Source organism: Apaloderma vittatum, unplaced genomic scaffold (genome assembly GCF_000703405.1).
Source record: "Apaloderma vittatum isolate BGI_N311 unplaced genomic scaffold, ASM70340v1 scaffold24402, whole genome shotgun sequence".
NCBI classification, from domain to species: Eukaryota; Metazoa; Chordata; class Aves; order Trogoniformes; family Trogonidae; genus Apaloderma; species Apaloderma vittatum.
In genome coordinates, this window is record NW_009704907.1 from 141,120 (window position 1) to 161,149 (window position 20,030).

At 40.4% G+C, this 20,030-nt stretch overlaps 1 protein-coding gene across 1 annotated transcript; it reads right to left on the bottom strand.

Moving 5' to 3' along the window:
• Positions 1-1,082: 1,082 nt before the first annotated feature.
• On the bottom strand, positions 1,083-19,201 carry TM2D1 (TM2 domain containing 1). The gene is made up of 6 exons (XM_009865194.1): positions 19,132-19,201; positions 16,780-16,888; positions 12,795-12,886; positions 9,195-9,268; positions 7,645-7,763; positions 1,083-1,657 (listed from the first exon to the last, which is right to left on the bottom strand). Exons 1-5 carry the CDS (start codon positions 19,199-19,201, stop codon positions 7,653-7,655), a joined length of 456 nt encoding a protein of 151 aa, XP_009863496.1. The 3' UTR covers positions 1,083-1,657; positions 7,645-7,652.
• Positions 19,202-20,030: the final 829 nt, after the last annotated feature.

Consider the following 20,030-nt stretch of genomic DNA (forward strand, 5'->3'; position numbering starts at 1 on the left):
GCAGGCCTCCGTTATGGCTTGGTAAAATGATTGGCGCACCATTATTTTGCCTGAAGGGAGTTTCTGAGGAGGCATGTGGGGTTGTGGTTCAAGAGAAGCAAAAACTGAATCGCCAGAGCATAAGGAGCCACTTTTCCATGGTTTTCTTTACCCTTGACACTGTCTATTACTGTGACATTAAAATCCGAGCTAAGTACTTCTTGCCGAAGACGGACCAGATAAAATCACCAAGCCGGCATCATCTCATGGGAGACAGCTCACTGTCTTAGTGACAAATTTAGTGACAACAAATCCAGGCTTAGAAGACAGTCCTTCCCTAGTCATAATCCAGCACTTGCACACTGGATTTGCATTTAACTACTGCTGAACTCAAATTTCAGTTTGAAGAAGATAACAGCACACCCACAGGTATGAAATTCACTATACAAAAGTTTTTTTATTAAGATGCTTAGAAAGATTAAAGTGCTTCCATGTTTAACTTAACATCAAAAATTCCAAATCTTTATACAAACAGAATTGTCGTATGTACCGACACACCAGCACACAAACTCCGGCCTCCAGCCCACGGTGGGTTTTGGCGTCACGGTCGAGCCCCGAAAGAGAACAGGCAGCCTCGCAGTAAGCACGACGCGACCCAACCTGAGGAAAGGGGAAGGAGATGGAAGTGGGGAAAAGGGGAGATGGCCACAGTTTATCTATTCAAGGAATAGCAAGATGAAGAAAAAAATAAATCCACAAACCTTTAATTGTGAATGTTGGAGAGGGACAGTGATGTAACTGTTCCCAGGGAACACTATTCTTATTTTGTAGAGGGAGGTGAGCCAAGATACTTAAGCTCTAGAGAACCTTTAACACAGGAAGCTATTTATCATAACAAGCTTGGTTGATACTGCTCCCATACTGAACCAATTAGATTAGCCTATTTCGTCATACTTCATAACTTGGGATGATAGGTTTCCAAGCATGGTACAGTGCAGTAATTGAATTTTGATCAAACACACATGGCCCATAACCCAGTATGTGAAACTTTCAGAACAGTTCACAGCTTTTAAATATCCAGTCAACATGTTGCCAAAAGTACAGGATGTACTTGATGCAAGTGGGAGAGGAGAGGGGGGAGCACGAGTCCACGCCGTAACTTGGTACAGCTGTAAAACAAACATTTTTTTGTTCCGATTCTGTTCCTACTTTAGCAAAGGAGCTGGGAGGAAGACAGTGAATGTCAAGTAAGTCGTTTTTCTCCCCAACCCCCACTCCCCCCAGGCACACATTTCCCTTTTTACATTCTTAGATTACCACAACCTTTTAAATTCACTATACTGTACTTACATACTGTATTAGACACACCAGCAATTACGTTTGTTAGCATGACACATCCATTGCTTACACTTGGTTGTAACGAAATAGCTTAAAAGTCGCATGCATGAGCCTCTTAATAGAGTTATAATCAATGGGACCATGGGATGAAAACCCTAAAAATTACCCCCCACCTCTGCATTCCCCAGGCTTCTGCCTCTGCCAACACAATCCATATGGCAGGCAGTCTTGTCAAGCTCAAGGTGAACACTCCGTCAGCTCTTCGCCGGCACTGATCTCCTCTTACATGTTTTCGCCATGTTTTTCCCCACGGTAAATCCAAGGAACTTTGAAAAAGACTCTGTGTAAAGGAAACAGAATACATTAATAAATTCACTGCTGCGGCTCTCCTGACTAGAGGGCAAAGCACCCACCACAGCACGGGTTCGTGACACGGAAAACGCTGTGCCAGACTTTCTTTTGAGCAAGTAATGGCTATCCATATCAAAGCTGCTCTCTGGCCTACAGCTAAGAGCCTGGCATGCTTAAGGAACGGAGCAGGATATGCCCAACCTCTGCACAGGGTGCTGCCAACTTCGTCCTCGGCTTTGAACTCTTGGACCCGAAAGGCAGCTGGGGGCAGCTCCAGCCGCCTCGGCCGGCCGAAGGGGCAGCACCAGGGCAGCCAACACCTTTGCTTTCGTCAAGGTGGTGCAAATGACATAAAAGAGGGGAATTACTGCCGCAGCCCTCCAAAGAGCGCGGGATCTGACGGCTTAGCCGAGCGCTTCTAGGCCCGCTCCGCGGATCGTCTGCCTCCGAGCCGCCTCACACACCTGCTCGGGAGCACAGCTGTGTAAGAGAAGCAGCCACAGGTTCCAAGGGGAGAAACGGTGCTTTTAGGATGTAACAAAACATGCGTCTCTTTTAGTTGTTCGAGGATGGGTATATTTGCCCGATTATAGCCACCACCTTGCCAGAGACAGAGTGCAGAGGATGCGCTGGATCCAGCTCCCTCCCCGCCCCACTCCCCACTAAGTTACGATGCTGCAGAGGAAAGGAAAGAAAAAAAAAGAAAAGAAAAAGAATTTGGTGTTCAACTTATCAGACTTGGATCAAGCCTCAGCTCAAACCAAGGTTAAATAGGCCTGTCCTAAGCCTCTTAGAGATAGGATTTATATAGTAATTACAGTAATGGAAACTGATCTTTGTAATTTTTATACTGCCTAAAATTCTGCTGTGTCATATGCATCTGCAGAGCCTGAGAGCTGTGCTTCTCAGAGAGAGCACTGCAGTCTTGAAAGCAGCCATTCAAATGTATAATAGAGAATTACTGGAGCATGAGTATGTTTGAGACTATAATGAAGCAGGAAGAGTAAGAATCAGAAATACTGGGAAAAGCAAGAAGTTTGTATTTGAGACAAGCAGTATTTTTAAAAAACTTTATTTTGTTGGGAGTTTGTGAAACTAGACCTTCATCACGGACAGTGCAAACAGCACCGAGACTGCTCCTCTTCTTCTTCTTCTATTTCTTTTCTTTTCCTTTCCTACAGTCTTAGGTCTAGAGAGTGAGCACAGTGCAAAATGCATCTTGGCCAGGCAGGATCCTCGCATCTACTTTCCAGTTTTCTCTGTTGTGCAAGGAAAAAATACCAAAGCGCTAAGTCGTTGCTGTACGATACGGAACAACTTCAGAAGATTTGGAGATCTGATAGGGGATTTGGCTCCACCTTCAGGAAGCAGAAGGCAAACAGAGAACCCAGGTTTAAGTTTGAAACATTTCTGTCTGCAGAAATCGAAGCCTACGACCTCCTCTTACTGGCATCTACTGCTCCCGAATGCATCGTGATTCATGTGTATAAAAGAGTCCCTGATCTGATGCCGTGACACTTCTACATACTCAATTCAGCTCTGAAGAGTCTAACTCCTCCTAGATGTACTCGAGAACTTGTGGCAGGATGTCCAAAGGTAGCTTATAGGTGAACGAACAGAGCTCATATATGAATCAAAGTCAAGGAGAAGCAGCTTTGAGGTAAAAAAAAAAAAAAAAAAAAAAAAAAAAAAGGCGAGACACACAGGATGCCATAGAACCATTTACACTGTCGGTGCTAAGGTTTCTATACAGAATGCGATTTTTTTTCTTATAATTCGCAGAGATTAGAACAGTTCTCTGGGTGTCACAGATGGATTGAGAGGAAGAAAGTGGGAAGAGTCTTGATCAAATTTCAGTCTAGCAAAACACTTAAGCATATGCCTAAAGTTAAGCTATTTTTTTCTCCTCAGATTCTGGCAGAAGATGAAACCAGAGCCACCTTTTGTATTTCACCTCTAGGCAGACTCTGATATCGGCTGAACCCGGAACATAATAGCTGGTTAAAAAGTGTGATTTAAATGAATTAAAATGATGCAATTTTTTTTTAAGGAAGCCATATAGTGACCATTTATAATAATGAAAATGGCAAAGTAGTTAGGGATGAGATGACATAGGGTTTGAAATGATGTATTAGTGAAATAACAGGCAATCACACAATTAGTAACAGTCCTATGAGGCAGGGGGAATGAACGTATGGTTGCTTGCAAAATCTTGCCTTTGGCATTTCCCCAACTGGGCGCTTAAGCACCCAACCTTATTGTACTCAACATCACTTTCTGGAGGAAACAGGTTTGAAAACTGTATTTTATTCTTTACTTGTGAAAAGGTGGGCAGTTTTTCTCTCCTTTTCTTACAGCAAATTAAAAAAAAAAAAAACAACACTTAGAAGAGATGCAAAAGACTGAATAGATATAGCTGTGTAAGCAAATATAACTGACTACCCTCTTGAGGAACAAAGGAAACAATTCTTGATGGGGTGACAACAGATGTTCTCAAAAAAAATATTCTAATGGAGCATTTCAAACACAAAGACCTTCCTGTGGAGCTGAGGAGCTTTACTGGCAGATGTACAGTAATATATCTTTGGAAACTTAATAAAACCTAACATTTAAGGTGTTATCAGGTCCTGAAAGCAGAAGTGATATCTCCATGTAGTAAGGAGTGGATGGTGGTGGAGAGGCAAGCAGTTAGGCTGACAAAATAACATCAGAGGAAGCTGCCATAGCGTAGCTGTGATTTAAATTGCAGGAGGAACAACTAGTTAAGAGAGTTTGGTTTAAAATGTATCTAAATCCGTTCTTTTGGAAAAATGAGCTCTAAACACAAGTGAAAGATGCGCAGGTTGACCTAAATGAACAAATACAATCCGGAGTAATTTATTACTACAGCAAGCACACCCAAGTACAACCACTTTGGCACCATGTGAGTGAACGCAAAGTGCCCAAAGCTGAATGCTTCTACCAGCTACTGCTCTTCAAATGTGGTTCAGCACACTGCAGAAAAGCCTAAAGTGGACATAAAAATAAAAAAAGAAAAAAAAAAGGACAGGTTTATCGAGTCATTTCTGCAACAACGGAATGGCATTGGTACTTAAGGAAGATTTGGATTTAACTCCTGGCATAGATCTGCAGCATCTTCAGCAAAGAGCTTTTTAGAGGTTTTTAAAGGCTAGGGACTTCAAATTCTTTTTTTTTTTTCTCTTTTAAACTCTGGCCTTTACTTTTTACACTCTTTATTTTTAGGGATACAGAATGATACTTCTCTGTCTTGCTAGAATGTTGAAAGCATTCCTGAATATCTGCAAGGCCAGCAGATATCTTTTTATCTGGGAACGAGGCAGGAGGATGACATAGTACATTGTCTAATTATTTTTTATTGCTTTGCAACTGTTTTGGGGAAAACAACGCAGAGAGAAAATTATTCCGGTGCAGTCAGAGCAATCAGAACTACAGAAACACTAGGACAGACAACTTGATTGACAGGAGAAAGCTCAAGCAGGCGACAACACAGAAAATCATCGTGGGACAGACATTTTGATAAATATTACTGTAGCCAATTTATTATTAACACAGTGGGACAGCTTTACATCTCGCATCACACTTTTCACAGCCCTTATGGTAAACATGCCATATCTGACAATTACAAGATGAAAACAAAGACCTCACTAACTCTCTACCCCATCTGAGTACGCGGTTAACCCTCTCGCCACTTCAGCTCGGCAGCGAGACACCCCTCTAGAAACGAGGGGATGAGAATGTCGTTCCCACACAGGTACCGGCGGCACTAACGTCTAAAAGGCTTCGCAGACAATGCAGAAGATCGCCAAAGAGGTTCAGAGCTGTTAGTACGAGGATCAAGCGGAATACCAGGAGAAAATATTGCTATGGCTCAAAATACCTTGTCACCTGTGGCTTCTTTCTGGCTGCTGCGACGAAGCAGCGTGGTCCCAACATGAGCTTGCGCTGGTATCACAAACCAGAGAGCACCAGGGTGGAAGAATCCCCCAGCAGTTTTATCTCCTGGATTGGTCGACACACATCTTCTGCTTCTACAGGAACAGTGTGACTTGCAATAATGGGCCACTTGGTTTCTGGGATTAACAAACTGGTGGGCCTCGACTAATCACATTTTCATCTGATTCATCACACCAAACAGCTCCCGTATTCTTTTACAGATGACGAAGCACAAGATGGACTGCCAAAATCACTAAGCCAAGCCCTCTGCTACTCATACATACTGTGATACATTTTAGAATGACATCTTGTGCGATGAATTGCCCAAGGCTATTTTCTTTATTGTAATGTCCATGTTATCTTCCTATTTTCACAGTTACATTATCAGCTTCAGGGTTAAAAAAAGCCAAAAAGCAGACAAGCCACAGGATGATCTTAGCCATGAGATTTTATTTGATGCAAACATTTATTTTCTGTCCACTTCCTGTCTTGAAAGCATTTCAGGAAACAAAACTGACATGCACAAGCATTCAGTGAAAGAGAGACAAAGGGAGATGCACAAATATCAGGCAAGAGAACGAAGCTAACAGAGAGCTCTTGTCTCTTCGAACTCACAAGTCAAACGCACTTAGAAAGTATTCCAAAACTACGTCTTTCTTGTGTGAAGGGAAGAATTAACGTTAAGCACAAAGTATTCCTTGTGGTTTATTCTCATTACGTGACATGTCAGGTTACGCTGATTTGCAAAAAACAACCCAGGTTTTCTTCACAAAGCTTTCTGTGCACCAGCCTTAACATAGGTTTAAAAGAGACTAAGAACCACAAATTGCACTTTTAAAAATCAATTTAGGAACCTCCTTTTTTTTTTTTTGTAATATCCTTAAATACCATCTGTGGACATGTTAGTAACATTTTGAAAGTTTAATCTGAAAACCAAAAGAATAGCTCAAAGTTTTGGAAAAAATACCATGCAGATTTCACGCTCAGTTATTACCAGTTTTCATAAGAGGTAAAGGGAATGTTTAAAATTGGTCACATAACATGAAGATTCTGTTGACAAGTCTTCTGTCTCTGTGTATATACACTCTTTAGAGGAATGTCTAGGTAAATCTTGGTTGTTCTACCAACTTCGGCCAAACAACTTTGAAAGACATAGAATTTACTTCATTGAAACACAACTGATCTAAAATAAGAACCTTTTAAGGGCTTTATGAGTACAATGAATTCACTTTTTTGACATTCTGTAGCTGTAAAATACATACACCATTTTCTTTTCAGGAAAAGAAAAGTTTTCACTACGGTTGGTTGCACGGAAGGGAAAAAAAATCAACCCAAAATAAGCAGAATGATTATTTCCTATTCTAACCTCAGGGCAGCCCAACATCCACTCTCTTTTTTTTGTGATGGTTCATCTACAGTTCTATTTTCAATGTATCCATATTTCTACTGTTGATCAGCACTGATCGCATTTTGCAACGTGACTAAAGTTTGTCATTGAGTTTTACAGAAATAATTATTTCAACTGATAGAATTTCACAGGATGCACCAGCACAGTATTTTAACCAATAGGATAGAAAGAAAGGCAGTTCCTGTGATTTGGGATACTTAAGTTCATTTACAAACCGCCACACACGGTTAGGAAAACAAATCCCAAGTGTAAACCTGGCCCATCTGTGCTAAAACTCTCATTGACTTGAATGGACTGAAGATCAGCAAAGTTTTTCTGAACATCTCTTTCTCCTCCACTCGAAATGATTCTTGCAGGCACACAACATCAGTGCAAATTCCCAAAGTCCACACGTTTCACAAGTGGTACGACTTAGCAACAAACTAGGGTTGCTCACAGAAACGGAGCAGTCGCAAAGAAACTTTGAGGTGAACTCATTCACTCGAGGAATTTTCATGTTTTGTCACCTTTGTGCGCTTATTATTCAGTTCTGATGAAGTGTAATTAAGAAGTCATCAGCAATTTCAGCGGACACCTGGAAAAATAAAATGCACCTGTGCGATGGTGACACTTACTGCCAGGGTTAAGGATAGGTCTGCATCTTCCTGAAAGTCGCATTGGTAATCGAGAGCCGGGTAAGCCTTGCTCCGTAGTAATCTATAATGTAACTAGAGCCGTCGGAAGGTCCAACGATCTACAAGAGAAAAAAGAACCAAGACTTTTCGATACGAAGTGAAATATATACTTTGAGCTAACGTCTCAATTACTGCTAATTTTCCCATCATAAAATTAGTCATGCTTAATTAGCCAAACAGAAACAAGATTTATTTTGAAGTTATGTTGTAGTTTAAGTATTTTAGCGAGTGCTGCCTCAGAAGGAACGTTTCCCTAGGGCTTCTGATCAACAAAATTACACAGCCAGGCGCTGGTACTAGGTTAAGGTGATGAGGATTTGAGTCACAAAATCAGGGTAACAAATGAGTGGACTCCAAACCACTTTTCTTGAACAAAGGAGGGTAGGCAGGAGAGAACTGGGTTGATGACAAGTATCTTTCAAGTACTACACAGGTAAGGCATGGCGAGAAGGAAAGAAGATCAGGACTTTTTTTTTCTGGAAATGCTAAACTGACGTGGGATCACCAGGGAGATGGATAAAGAGACATGAAAGACACTCTCAAGTGCATCTGTAAGTGATCTGAGGCAGTATCACTGTGATAACATTGAAAAGAATTCAAGAATGCATGTAATTTAAAAGATGTATACACAAAGATGTAGAATCCTTTAGGTTGGAAAAGACCTGAGATCATTAAAGGCCAACTGTTAACCCAGCAATGCCAGGGCCACCACTGACCCACGTCCCTGAGCACCACGTCTACACGTTTTTAAAACACCTCCAGGGATGGGGGCTCCACCACTTCCCTGGGCAGCCTGTGTCAGGGCTTGACAACCCATACTTTTAAAGTATTTTTCTGTAAACCCATACGAATGATTCCTATATCCACAATGCACTGTAAGTTTATCATAGGCAACTTGCAATTCCCACTAAATGGATGCAGGAGAGAATAAAAAAATTTGGCAATTTCGTTGTGTCACAAGCTGTTCCCCCCACCTGAGAGTTTAACCATCAGGAATCTGACAGGCACAGCTCTCAGGAGATACAGGACTTGTACACGGAGGAGAGGTGAGGAAAAATGTTGACAATGCCTCCTCCCCTGCACAAGGCACGGACACCACAGATGATGGGCTCTGTCACAGCACACACAAAACTGCAGAACTTCAGGATTCTGAGAACAGCAGGACCTCTCGTGCGAAGCCCCAACACTCAGTGTCACGTAAGGAGCTCACAGGATCTTACAAAGTGGATTTGTGGTGCTATGGCTTCCAAGCTATTTTTTTTTAACAAGTATTTATAGATGGTTAATCTAATTTTTAATTCAAACAACAAATATATTGATATTTTGTATCAATAGCCTACAACATCCATCGACAAACAGAGCTAAAATAAATGCCTTTATTTTTCAATACATTAAGGTTCTTAAGGCTAAAATGCTAACAAAGAATTAGCAATCAAATCAAAGCTTTAACAAACACAGATTCATATCTTGTTTTGAAAGCCCTGACTTACCTGCATTGAAATTAGTATGAAATCAATTAGGCTACCAATTCCACAAAATCCTACAGTACAGAACTTTAATAAACCTAAAAAAGGAAAATAAAATTTAACTGTAGCTTTAAACCCATCACTACGAAGTTCACAGGTTTCCAACTGCAATCCCAGCTCTCTCCCCATCCCACAAAATATATATCCATACACACACATCTAGGAAAGTTATCTTCGAATATCAGGCAAAACCGCCGAACCGAATATTCATATTTCTACATCCTGAATGCACTTCAAAGATTTTAACCATTAGCCTTTTCTTCTTTTAACAGATAAATATTCTAAAACAAAGAAAGGCAAAAGTTGATAACCAACTTACTGGAAAATTTCCTTTTTTTTGATTGAGGCACGATAGAAAAAAGTCCGAACCTGAACTGCAAAATTTACTTATGAATAACAAGAGACTTTACACCATCTCATGAGCGGTAGCACATACTGCTTTGATTTTCAGAACATGCTACTTTGGAGAACAATCCTTTGTATATTTTTTTTTATATTCTTGCTGAAATAGGAATTTATTTTGAATACATAAATATATATATGTATATATATATAACCACTTCTTTATTAACTGGTATTCAAAAATGTTATTTTTGTATGAATAAATGAAAAATTAATGGAAAATATATGGGAATAGCAACTAAAAGATAAACATTTCATTCGAGGTTGCCAAGCAAGGCGGACTTCATTTGGAAAATACCTTCAGAAGTAGGAGACAGTCTTAAAATTTATATTTTTTTCATTTCAGTAGTTTCTTGTACAATGAATACCATATATACTGGAAGTAATACTTCAGCTGTGCTAGGCAAACATCTAGGTTATTTTGAGAAGGCGATAGTCATTGTGAAGACATTTATCTCTTTACCCAGACACAGACAGCGTGAAGAGGAATGCCTTAAAGTCAGTTGTAGGCTACGCTGTCTGTGGAAAGCACAATTCCCTGCCAGCACGCTCCTGCGGGACCGAAGAATCCAGCGTGGCATCCCAGAGCACCTCGTCCCCACAGCCCCAAGCTGCGCTGCGCAACACGTGCCGGTAAAAAACCACACAGCGATTTTTCCAAAGAAGGATCCCGCGCTTGGTCAAACATGTGAAGGTCTCTGGGCCTCTGCCTCGTCCTTTGTGCTCCCTCTCCCTGCGGGGCAGCAATTCTCACCCACGCAGCATCTCCTCTACCCCGCGCCCCGTCCGGGAGGCGGCACATGGAGAGCGGGCGAATAACCACATGGAAGAGAAAAAACAGCTCCCACAGCTGAGGGGATGAAGCTAGCCTGATTTATAAATCAGCTTACAATCTCTCAAAAAAAAAGTCCCCAACAACCAAGAAGATGAAAGAGTAGTAGCAGGACGGTATTTCAAGCTGATCAGAAGAAAAGCTTATGTGCACACTAGAACTAAAGTGATGCCATTTCAACACACAAACCCCCCAAGTATATCGTTACTTAAAGCTACTTGTTCCCAGTGACTGACGCGCAAGACTTGCAGCAGCGAGGCACAGTGAGGCCGGGCAGCAGGACTGGCAGCAGCATAACAAAATGTTAAGGGAAGCTGCCAGCTAAAGAAATCTGAGCCTCAGGAAACAACAGTTAAGACGATTAAATAACGTCAAACTCTGGTGAACAGTTTACTTGGTTATTACCTGCGTCGAGTGCAGTCACCACTTAAGATATTTATTTGTGATGCTCCTTACACCATCTCCTCGTAAGCTCCGGTCCTGAACCGCACTGCCAGTTGGCATTTTAGGAACCCAGCAGTTCTCGTACCTTTGCTGGTTCCAGCAGCAGCTCCAGTTTACTTGAGGAACTGGCTGCTCCATTACGTTACTGGATGTACAAGAACTGTTTCTGAACTTGGCATATATTTCTGGAGTGCAGGGTTAAGGTTGATTTTTTTTCTTCCTCCTCACTTCCCTCCCCACAAGCAGATCACACTGAGAAAATAAACTGCTCTAAAGCATGGAGGGAAGAAAATAGTGCTCTTACGCAGTAATAACTTATGGTTTATTTCACAGTGTGTGGGAGAGAAAGAAGATGCCTTCCTGATTTCTTCATATTCAATAGCTTGCTTGTATTTGTATGCTCTTTAAGCAAAAGAGAAGGAAAAAAATAAACCAAAAAAGCATTTATAGTCTTCATTATGCTTGCATAAAATGTTTCAATGCTATTAACCTTTCTTAGTTATTTTTTTGCCAAGGCATGGGTGACCTAAAAAATCCCCAAACTAGGGGACACACTTTGTGTCAAGGAATCCACTGTATTGATTTTTATTCTTTTTTTTCCTTTTCTGCTTTTCCTTTTCTACTTGCTTCTGTCTTCTTTACCTTTCAAAGCTTGAAAACTTGAGTTTGGAAGAGTTTAATTTTAAATCTTTTAATTTTGCTTACTGGCTACAGTAGATTCCAGAAGGATTAAGAAGCATGATCCATAGAGAACTCTGATATAAGAACAGAGGATTTATAAATCTATATTACTACAATATGTTACAAAATAATTACTGCTAATTATTATTCCAAATCCAATAGTGTAATAAAAAGGTGCACCTTACTGACTGCTTCCAAAAGCATATCTTCTTGTGAAACAGATGGACAAAGTAAGGGCTAATTATAGAGTTTCATGGAAAAAAGACACAGATGTTAACGCAGGATTATCAAGAAGGACACTTAATGTTATTAAAAAAAGAAGGGTTTGCGTTTAACGGGCAGGAACTCAAAATTCTTAGTGACAGTAATACAGAATCATAGACTGGCCTAGGCTGGAAGGGACCTTAGAGATCGTTTAATCCAACCTCCCCGTCATGGGCAGGGACGCCTCTCAACTAGATCAGACAACACATGGGGACAGAACAGGGATTTATAGCTTTTTGCAATTCATTGCTCCGTGCTATCTAGATGTAAATTTACTCCATTTGTCCAGCTCAGAAACAAAGTCAGTGAACGCACTTCTGATGTACGAAGGTATTTCCAGTCTTTAAAAGCCAGTGGAACCATCACCCGGGGAATCAGGTCATAAAAACACTAACCAGAGGTAGGTCTGATTAAAGGCCCCAGCTTCTGCAGAACTGATACCAGTACCATGAGCTATCTTGAGGGCACGCATTTGCCAGAATAAAGTCCATATCCCAAAATATTTTTTTTACTGTAATTTTTTTTTAACTTTTTTGTTTACTGTAAATTTGTCCACTGTTTTCCTGGTAAAATCAAGCATCATTTAAGTCGCTGGCACACACCTCAAAATCATTTCTGTTTCAGTGCCTCACAAAGAATGCCACGTTAAACATCAACGCAAAGAAAATGTAAAGCAAAACTATGAATAGCAATAATCATGTTTGCTTATTAGGATTTTATCTACTGGACAACTATATATCCATTTGTCAGCACTCCAACAGAACAGCAGGCTGAGGATAATGCAGGATTTTATCTTGCTTGACAATAAAGTAAGGATTCTAGTTGTAAGTATTAAAACTACAACTGTCAGCCTTCATTACTTTGAGTACATGTACAAGTACATGCACACAACTCAAGTCGTAACAACAAGATCTCAACCAAAAAGTAAGAAATAAACTTACCTAAAGCAGGATAGCCTAGATAAAATCTATCTGCTCCCAACCATCCAAGAAATAAGGACAGAGCCACTGCCACTTTGTAAGAGTACCCATTTCTGCCAAAAGAAACAAGTAATTTAGACAATGACTGCAAAACATCCACTCATACTTTGGGGAATTTAAGTAGCGGCTCATTTGCCTGCTACTTCAGTTTAAAAACAAAAAAATACCCCAAACTCAACAGCCTTGTTATTTATCATCTTCAATTACCAGACACAGAATTGATAATGTTAGGCTTTCAAACTGGGCAGGCACCCTCCATAATGCAACTTCAGCTGTTGCAACTCAAGTACACTCTTGCAGAATACAGATTATTCTGAAACTAAATCACGACTTCTTGTCAAGACATAATTCAGTTGCTGATACACCTCCAGTTTCACGGAGTACTTCCTCACGGTTCAGCCCTACTGAGACAACCCTCAAAAGGCAAGAGGTGGATGCGTACTGTCTGTAGGCATTAGTCTCACAAGCAGCCAAATCAAGAGGAACAGGACAGACAGGTGAGATGTCAGCAGAGACAGTAATTGCAATGAGATCTGAAGGAGAAATGAACCATGGCCGCTGGCTGAAGAAGCTGCAGGAAGGATCCAACAAAAAGGGTAAGTCGTGTATCCATTTCCTGCACTCTGAAGGTAGTAAATGGCACAGACTCAAAAATGAAAAAACTGTCAACGGTACAAAGATGTACGGGGGTAGGGAGGTACTTGGAAGATAAGCATCCCATGGTCAGTCACATAAAATGCACAGAAAGCACAGACTTCTTGAGATTTACACTAACTGGAGCCGTTGTTGCCAAGAGCCGGAGTGATGCGGCCACCCAACCGCCTGCAGCTTTCAGCCACTGCTGATGGGAACTTCATGTCGGTAAGTGAGCTAAAAACATAGAGCTACCAACACCAGAGCTCGCTGCATTGGGGAACGGCTAGCTTCCGAAATGAAAAACAAACCCAAACGTAATTAGAGCTTTAAAAAATATCCAATGATTCACTGTTTTGATACGTGCGCTACTATGTGCCAGCAATTATTTCATAAGCCCAAATTAAACTCTTAGTTGGCAGTTAAATAAAACATACAGTTTCAGAAAGACGGTAGCTGAGAAAGGGCTAAGCACCGTTATTAAGCCCTTTCAATGCCAACTAAAGATCTACCTTTTTGCTTATTATCTACGTTTACTGACTTGAAAACTTAATGGCAACACTAAGTGATTAAAGCATTACTCTTAGCTCAATATTTGTTACTTAGGGCTTATTAGCAACACAGAAAATACTGGCCATTCCTGGAACCTAATGTAACCTTAAATTATCATCTTTATACCTGTCTTGTTTCCACTGTAAAGAATACTGATGGATTTTATTTAAAAATGGAGGTAAACTGTTGGAAGTTGTTTATCAACTGCAAAGTGTCAACAACTCTCCAAGGACACTAAAGCGTAAAAAGAGCTCTTACATAAAAGGTGGGAACACAGCTTAATTTGAGATGCTCCTGATCAAAACTAGTAATGAACTGCGCACTTGCCTAAGCATTACGATGCTTTTAAAAGCAGAACAGTCTGCAACTTTGTCAACATTGAACTGACAGGTGGAAGAAATCTAGTATGAAGTGGAATGATGTTAATACCATAACAAGGATACATCCACTCCTGTATTTGTCGTACTTTTTCAGCTAAAAATACACGCTGAAGACTAAACCAGGGAGTAGGAAAATAACACATCCCTGGCATCAGAACAGAGTTCCGTTTTACAGACTCCTTGTCCAGAATGACAATACTTGAACAACGAGCAGTGCAAGGCTGTAGAATCAGAGCCTGCATGTATTAAGCAAAACAAGTGATAGAGTGTCAGTTTGGGGAATTCTAGAATTTGGACCAAAAAAAAAATTCTACCTCCAAGCCATCAAATCAAAACCAAACCAAAGTAATCTCGACTGAGAGCACTTCTTTGCAGAAGCAACCTTATTAGCACTTAGAAGATTTTCCTCAAACTAATACTACAGACAATTGAACACATCCACTTATACAGATGTACAACGTCTCCCAGTCTTGCTCTACAATAACCGGATGCCAGAACTGTTACCCAGACTGCTGATAAATTACAGTTTTAGCTAAGGGCAACTTGCTGATTTGTCCTTTCCCAAAGTGAGGGATGGAGATTAACCTGCTGGCCCCACGCTGGGACAATCCTGCAGCGGGAAGATGCCTTCTCAAACCAATCTTCTGGTTGAATGATGTCTGGTTATTTTTGCCAGAAGACAGTTGCGTTTTCCATCAACACCCAGGTAAGATGCCAGAAAATCTCCACAAAGCAGCAGAAAGGGCAGGCCTACTGCTGTCATGGTAAGCTAGAGATTCCTGATTACAATATTATTTCTAACACTAATCAACCAATGATTAGACCACTTTTTAAACAAGTGTACATAGAAAAGATGGCAATATTAATCTTGCTGCCAATTTTAACTGGTTTGGGGGCTTTATCAAGGGCATATTTGCTTAGCTCTTTCTACACTCACAGTTGTTTTTTACTGGATTTTTCAGCAAGCGCACAAAGGTTCCTCTTCCCCCTCTGCCACACTCACAGCCACGGGACTAGAAAAGTCACAGCAAGATCTTTTAGTAGTGTAATCACTAATTATTTCAACATAAATACTAGTCACAATCAAGAAATAGACATCATAAGGAGGATGACATTTCTGCCTACACAGATTTGTTTTTATTAATAAAGAAAAACTACATTTAACAAATGTTTGTAGAAAATACACTAAACCAAGAGTATACATACACAAAAAACTCCAAAGAATTACTGTCTACTCCAAAGAGGAAGCAATTTTACTAAACTAGTATAGCTCATCTTATTCCCAGTCCCCATCACAGATGTGACTGAAACGCAATTGTTTCTGGACAAAAATGTGACTGAAGTCTAGTTTGCTAGCATTTAAATTTGATTAGATGTAATAATATGTTTTCTTCAATTTGCTGAGCTTTGACTGTCGAGAAGACTAAATACAGAGAAAATATTTATGAAACTAAAAGGCAGAGCTGTACTTCTTGAGTTAGGCAAATTACTGAGCAGTAAGTATCACATCAGAGTTATTTGCCCACTAGCGTGATAAGGAATACCCAGCAAATATTACTGGAATTTTAATTTCCAAAGACTCCAGTAGAATAAAAGTAAAAGGCTCCTGGGTGAATCCCACAAAAAGCGGAAACAAATGGTACTGACAGGTGTTCACTGATCATCACCATTGCCCAGCTGGAACATTTATTGGTATCCCCACCTCTCCACTGCTCACAGTGTGCTGTAGAAAAACTAGGTCCATCATTTTCATGTTTCAGAATTGGGCTCTTAAAATACACAAAGGATTTAATTAAATATAAAAGATGTTTAGAAATAGCAAACAGTTCCTCTTTTAGAGATTTGGGGGGAGGGCAACTGGAGAGAGACTTAAACTCTCCCCATATCCAAGCACACTACAACTTCAGCTGCACCTACAGGCACACTTCACGCTGTCCTGAACCAAGAACTGCTCCAGCTTAGTTCAAAGCCAGCTCAGTTGCCGGGTTCAATATCTGGGGGGTATGTCAGGAGAGGTGTCCCCAGACAGCTCCTTCCAGAAGCTGTGAAGGTTTCCACCATATGTGAAATGCAGCCTTAGCGTACAGGGTAAATTTTTGCCAGGCTAAAAGGGTAAAAGCAAAGGCAAAATACTAAGGCAAAGCAAAGACACAAATATAACCAACTGACAAAAAAAACCCCAAAGTGTTCAAGATAGAGAAAGATTTACTTACAAACATGCATGTTGTATCCTCATACTACTTATTAGAGCACTAAGTACTAGGCAACACGTGCACGTTTTTATCTTACTTTTTTTTTCCTTTTGTCAACACACCACACTATTTTAGAATGGCAATGTGAAAACAAAGATAAATTGTTGCAAAAAACAATAGTGTACTTACACATTGCGACATGCAATAGGCTTGTAAAAACCAACTTCATGTCCCGTAAAGACTTTTTCTATGCCAAGGTGATCTCTGCAAGTAATATTTGGTGCTGGCAGACATTGAACTGAGGACAAAAAAAATTACTTGAAAATATGCCGTAACTGATTGGGTATTGCAGCATTTTTCTGATGAAATGCAAGTGAAAAAAACAAATTAGTTCTACTGTGCAGCATTGATACAAAGCACATTACACATACGCATATTACGATTTTAAAAAATATTTTTGACTGACTTGTGTGTTTTCTTTGCTATATAATAAGCAAAATGTACAAACCTAACTTCTGCCCTAATTCTGCTGTAATTTCCATTCTGGCTCCAACATGAGTCAATGAGAAATCTGAACCTGACGTACAGAAAACATTTACATCATGAGAACAGGAAAATATTGGAACAAGTGGCCCAGAAAAGTAGTGTCATCACCATCCTTGGAAGTTTTCAAGATCTGACTGCACAAAGCCCTGAGCAAATCTAAATTCAGTGCCAATGCAGCTTCGAGCAGGAGGCTGGACTATAAAACTTCCTGAGGTCTCTTTCACCCCAAAATACACTATTATTCTAAACAAAGGCTTGACTCTTAAAAGAACCAGAGTGGAAATCACAGCAGAAAGTGACATCTGCTAAAAGTTTGCAGTGTACTACCAGAATATTAGTCACTGCTGAAGTTTGCTGTTTTAAAGGGAAAAATCTCAGTCAGATCTCTATCAGTTTTTAGTGTTTGTGAGCCCTGTTGGTCAATTCCAACAAAACTGCAACCCAGGTTCAACACTTCTTCCCAGGTTTTCCACATACACACAGAGGCATCCCACAGGATTGGTATATATATTTAAGTATCTACCCATAATGCATAGGGACCAAAACAACTCCAACATCTATCTGAGTTATGTCTGGACTTGACTGCTATAAAGTCCTACACAGATGCTACTGATCAATGTGGCTATTCTAGGACAATTACAAAAAAATACATTTTCTTGTTTTAAAAAAAAATAAAGCAAAGAAGCAGTGCTTGCTTTCTCTTATTTAGAAGAAATCCACAGCAGTTAAAACACATCGATACACCGAAGGTGACAGTTTTCCTGTCAACGTCATACCAGTAAGACTCCAAACCTGCTACTCAATGAGACTACTCCAGTGCTCTGAATTAAACCCTTTTTGTTTTCATGATGGATCAGAGAAAGGTGTTCAAAAATGGTAGGTGTTTCAAGCACGACCCAGAAGATTAACTTTTTATTACTTAGATAACACTGAAACAGAAAGCAGCTTAAATACTGCGGGGACAATCTCTAAACTTCTATCTGTGTAAAATACTCTATACAGACCCAGAAAACAACTTGAATTAATTTAACAACCTTCCCCACTTTGAAGCTTATCTTCTGTTCAAGTGTGCAGTATATTAAATACAATGGCACAGTAACTAGTTAGTCAACTAACAATCTGAGTTGTGATTGATCTCAAACTACAGAATCCTCCTCCTGCTCACTGACTGGATGTTTATCATCTGGGACATGACACCAGAGATGACGTAAAGGACTGAATAACTTAAAAAAGGATCCATTTTGGATAATACTTTCACCCAGTCTCTGAGGTATTTGGAAAACTCCCACTCTCCCTGAGCATTCCAGTGCAGAAAATTACTCAGCATTTATGGAAAATAAAATATAGAAGACAACAAGCGCACACACAGGTTTTACACAGGAGAGCACATAAAGTGAAACTGTTGTGCTACTAGCTAACACAGAGACTATTTATTTCAAAGCCTGAGATCATGAGAAAAGCCAAGCATATGTAGCAAACCAAGTGGTCAATTTAAGCATTTTTCTCTTGTACTCCAAAGTAGATCAGAACTCAACATCAAAATAAAGTGCTTTCAAAACAAAGCCTCATGGCAGCAAAAATTCCTGATGATGGAAGACACTACATCTCCTCGAAAAAAAAAAAAATTGAAATTAGAAGATTTTGAAGGCTGTTCTGTCACGTGTCAATTCTTTGAATAAGTATATGCAAAATCAGTATGACAGGAACAGTTTGTTTTAATCACACTAGTACAGGATAGAGCCTAGAGGATATATCATACATTGACGAGATTTACCAGAAACCTCACTTAAAAATGTACCAAGCAGAGACAATGTGTATTTAGTCATTTTTAGTAAAGCATCCAATCCACACAAGTGTTTTAGGCTTTCACACTAATGATATTACTAATCCCATGTTTTATAAATCTCTTCTAGCAGATACACAAACGCATAAATTGAACACTTCCTTGGAAAATGCAGCTACTGTCGATGTATGTCATAAGTTAGAAATCCTTACCATATGCTGTGTGATTTGTGCAATTCATTGGTTCTTGTGTACTATTATCTATTTTAGGCTCATCGCACATATACGTTCAGGTAATTGAGGAAAACAGTTTTCATATCAAACACTATGACAGGTTTAACGGTAATTTATTCTACCTCTTTAAACCCTGAGGATTTAAGATGCACCTTGATGTTAGTTCCTACCCATCCCCCAAACGGCACATTACCATACAGCAAATCTGCTAATCCAATTTAATACACCAATATATCGCATAAGCTCCACATTTAATTAGTGCTGCAGTCAGCACTACCTAAAGGAACTACAATATTTATCAGTCACAGCCCCTGCATTTGAAGGCAACAAGGTAGCATGCCTAATCTAGTCTTCTCCCCTTATTTCAACATCAGAGTACCTTTAAACTGAGGCACTGGTCGAGAAGATTAAAGCTACGGTAACAGACAAAACTCAAAGAACACCTGAAAACGAACGTCTGAAACGCCAGGAATTCAGACTGGGGGGAAACCCCCAAAAAACAAAAAACAGAGCAAGAACTGCTTTCTGGGCGTCTGAACTCCCACAGCTGAGTAAAGCAGAGGATGAAGTTAACTTTTCCGAGCTCTGCTTTCCTGACACTTTTGATCCGCAGCTCCATCACCACCCGCCAGCCGGGACGCGCCGCTGGAGAGGCAGGAGCCCCGCAGCTGAGCCCTGCGCCCCGCTCCTTCGGACTCTGGAGGAGTACTCGATGCTGTGCACAGCCTCACTCAGCCTCCTGCACCAAATGGGAAGGTGGAGAGAGAGAGGTTTCTCATCCCGTGGGGTTTTCTTTTTGCAAAGCGGTGAGACACCCCAAACCCGCACACCCCTCAAACCAGCCTCGGTGGCTGCAGACGTGCCCTCTGCAGCTGCTG

Excerpts from the sequence above, each read along its gene's own strand:
- TM2D1 (XM_009865194.1), bottom strand. The coding sequence starts at position 19,201 with ATGTGCGATGAGCCTAAAATAGATAATAGTACACAAGAACCAATGAAT. Across the intron at positions 12,887-16,779 it reads CCTATTGCATGTCGCAATGT|AAATGGGTACTCTTACAAAG; the intron begins GTAAGTACACTA and ends TTCTTTTGGCAG. Across the intron at positions 7,764-9,194 it reads TCATACTAATTTCAATGCAG|ATCGTTGGACCTTCCGACGG; the intron begins GTAAGTCAGGGC and ends TTTCTCTTGTAG.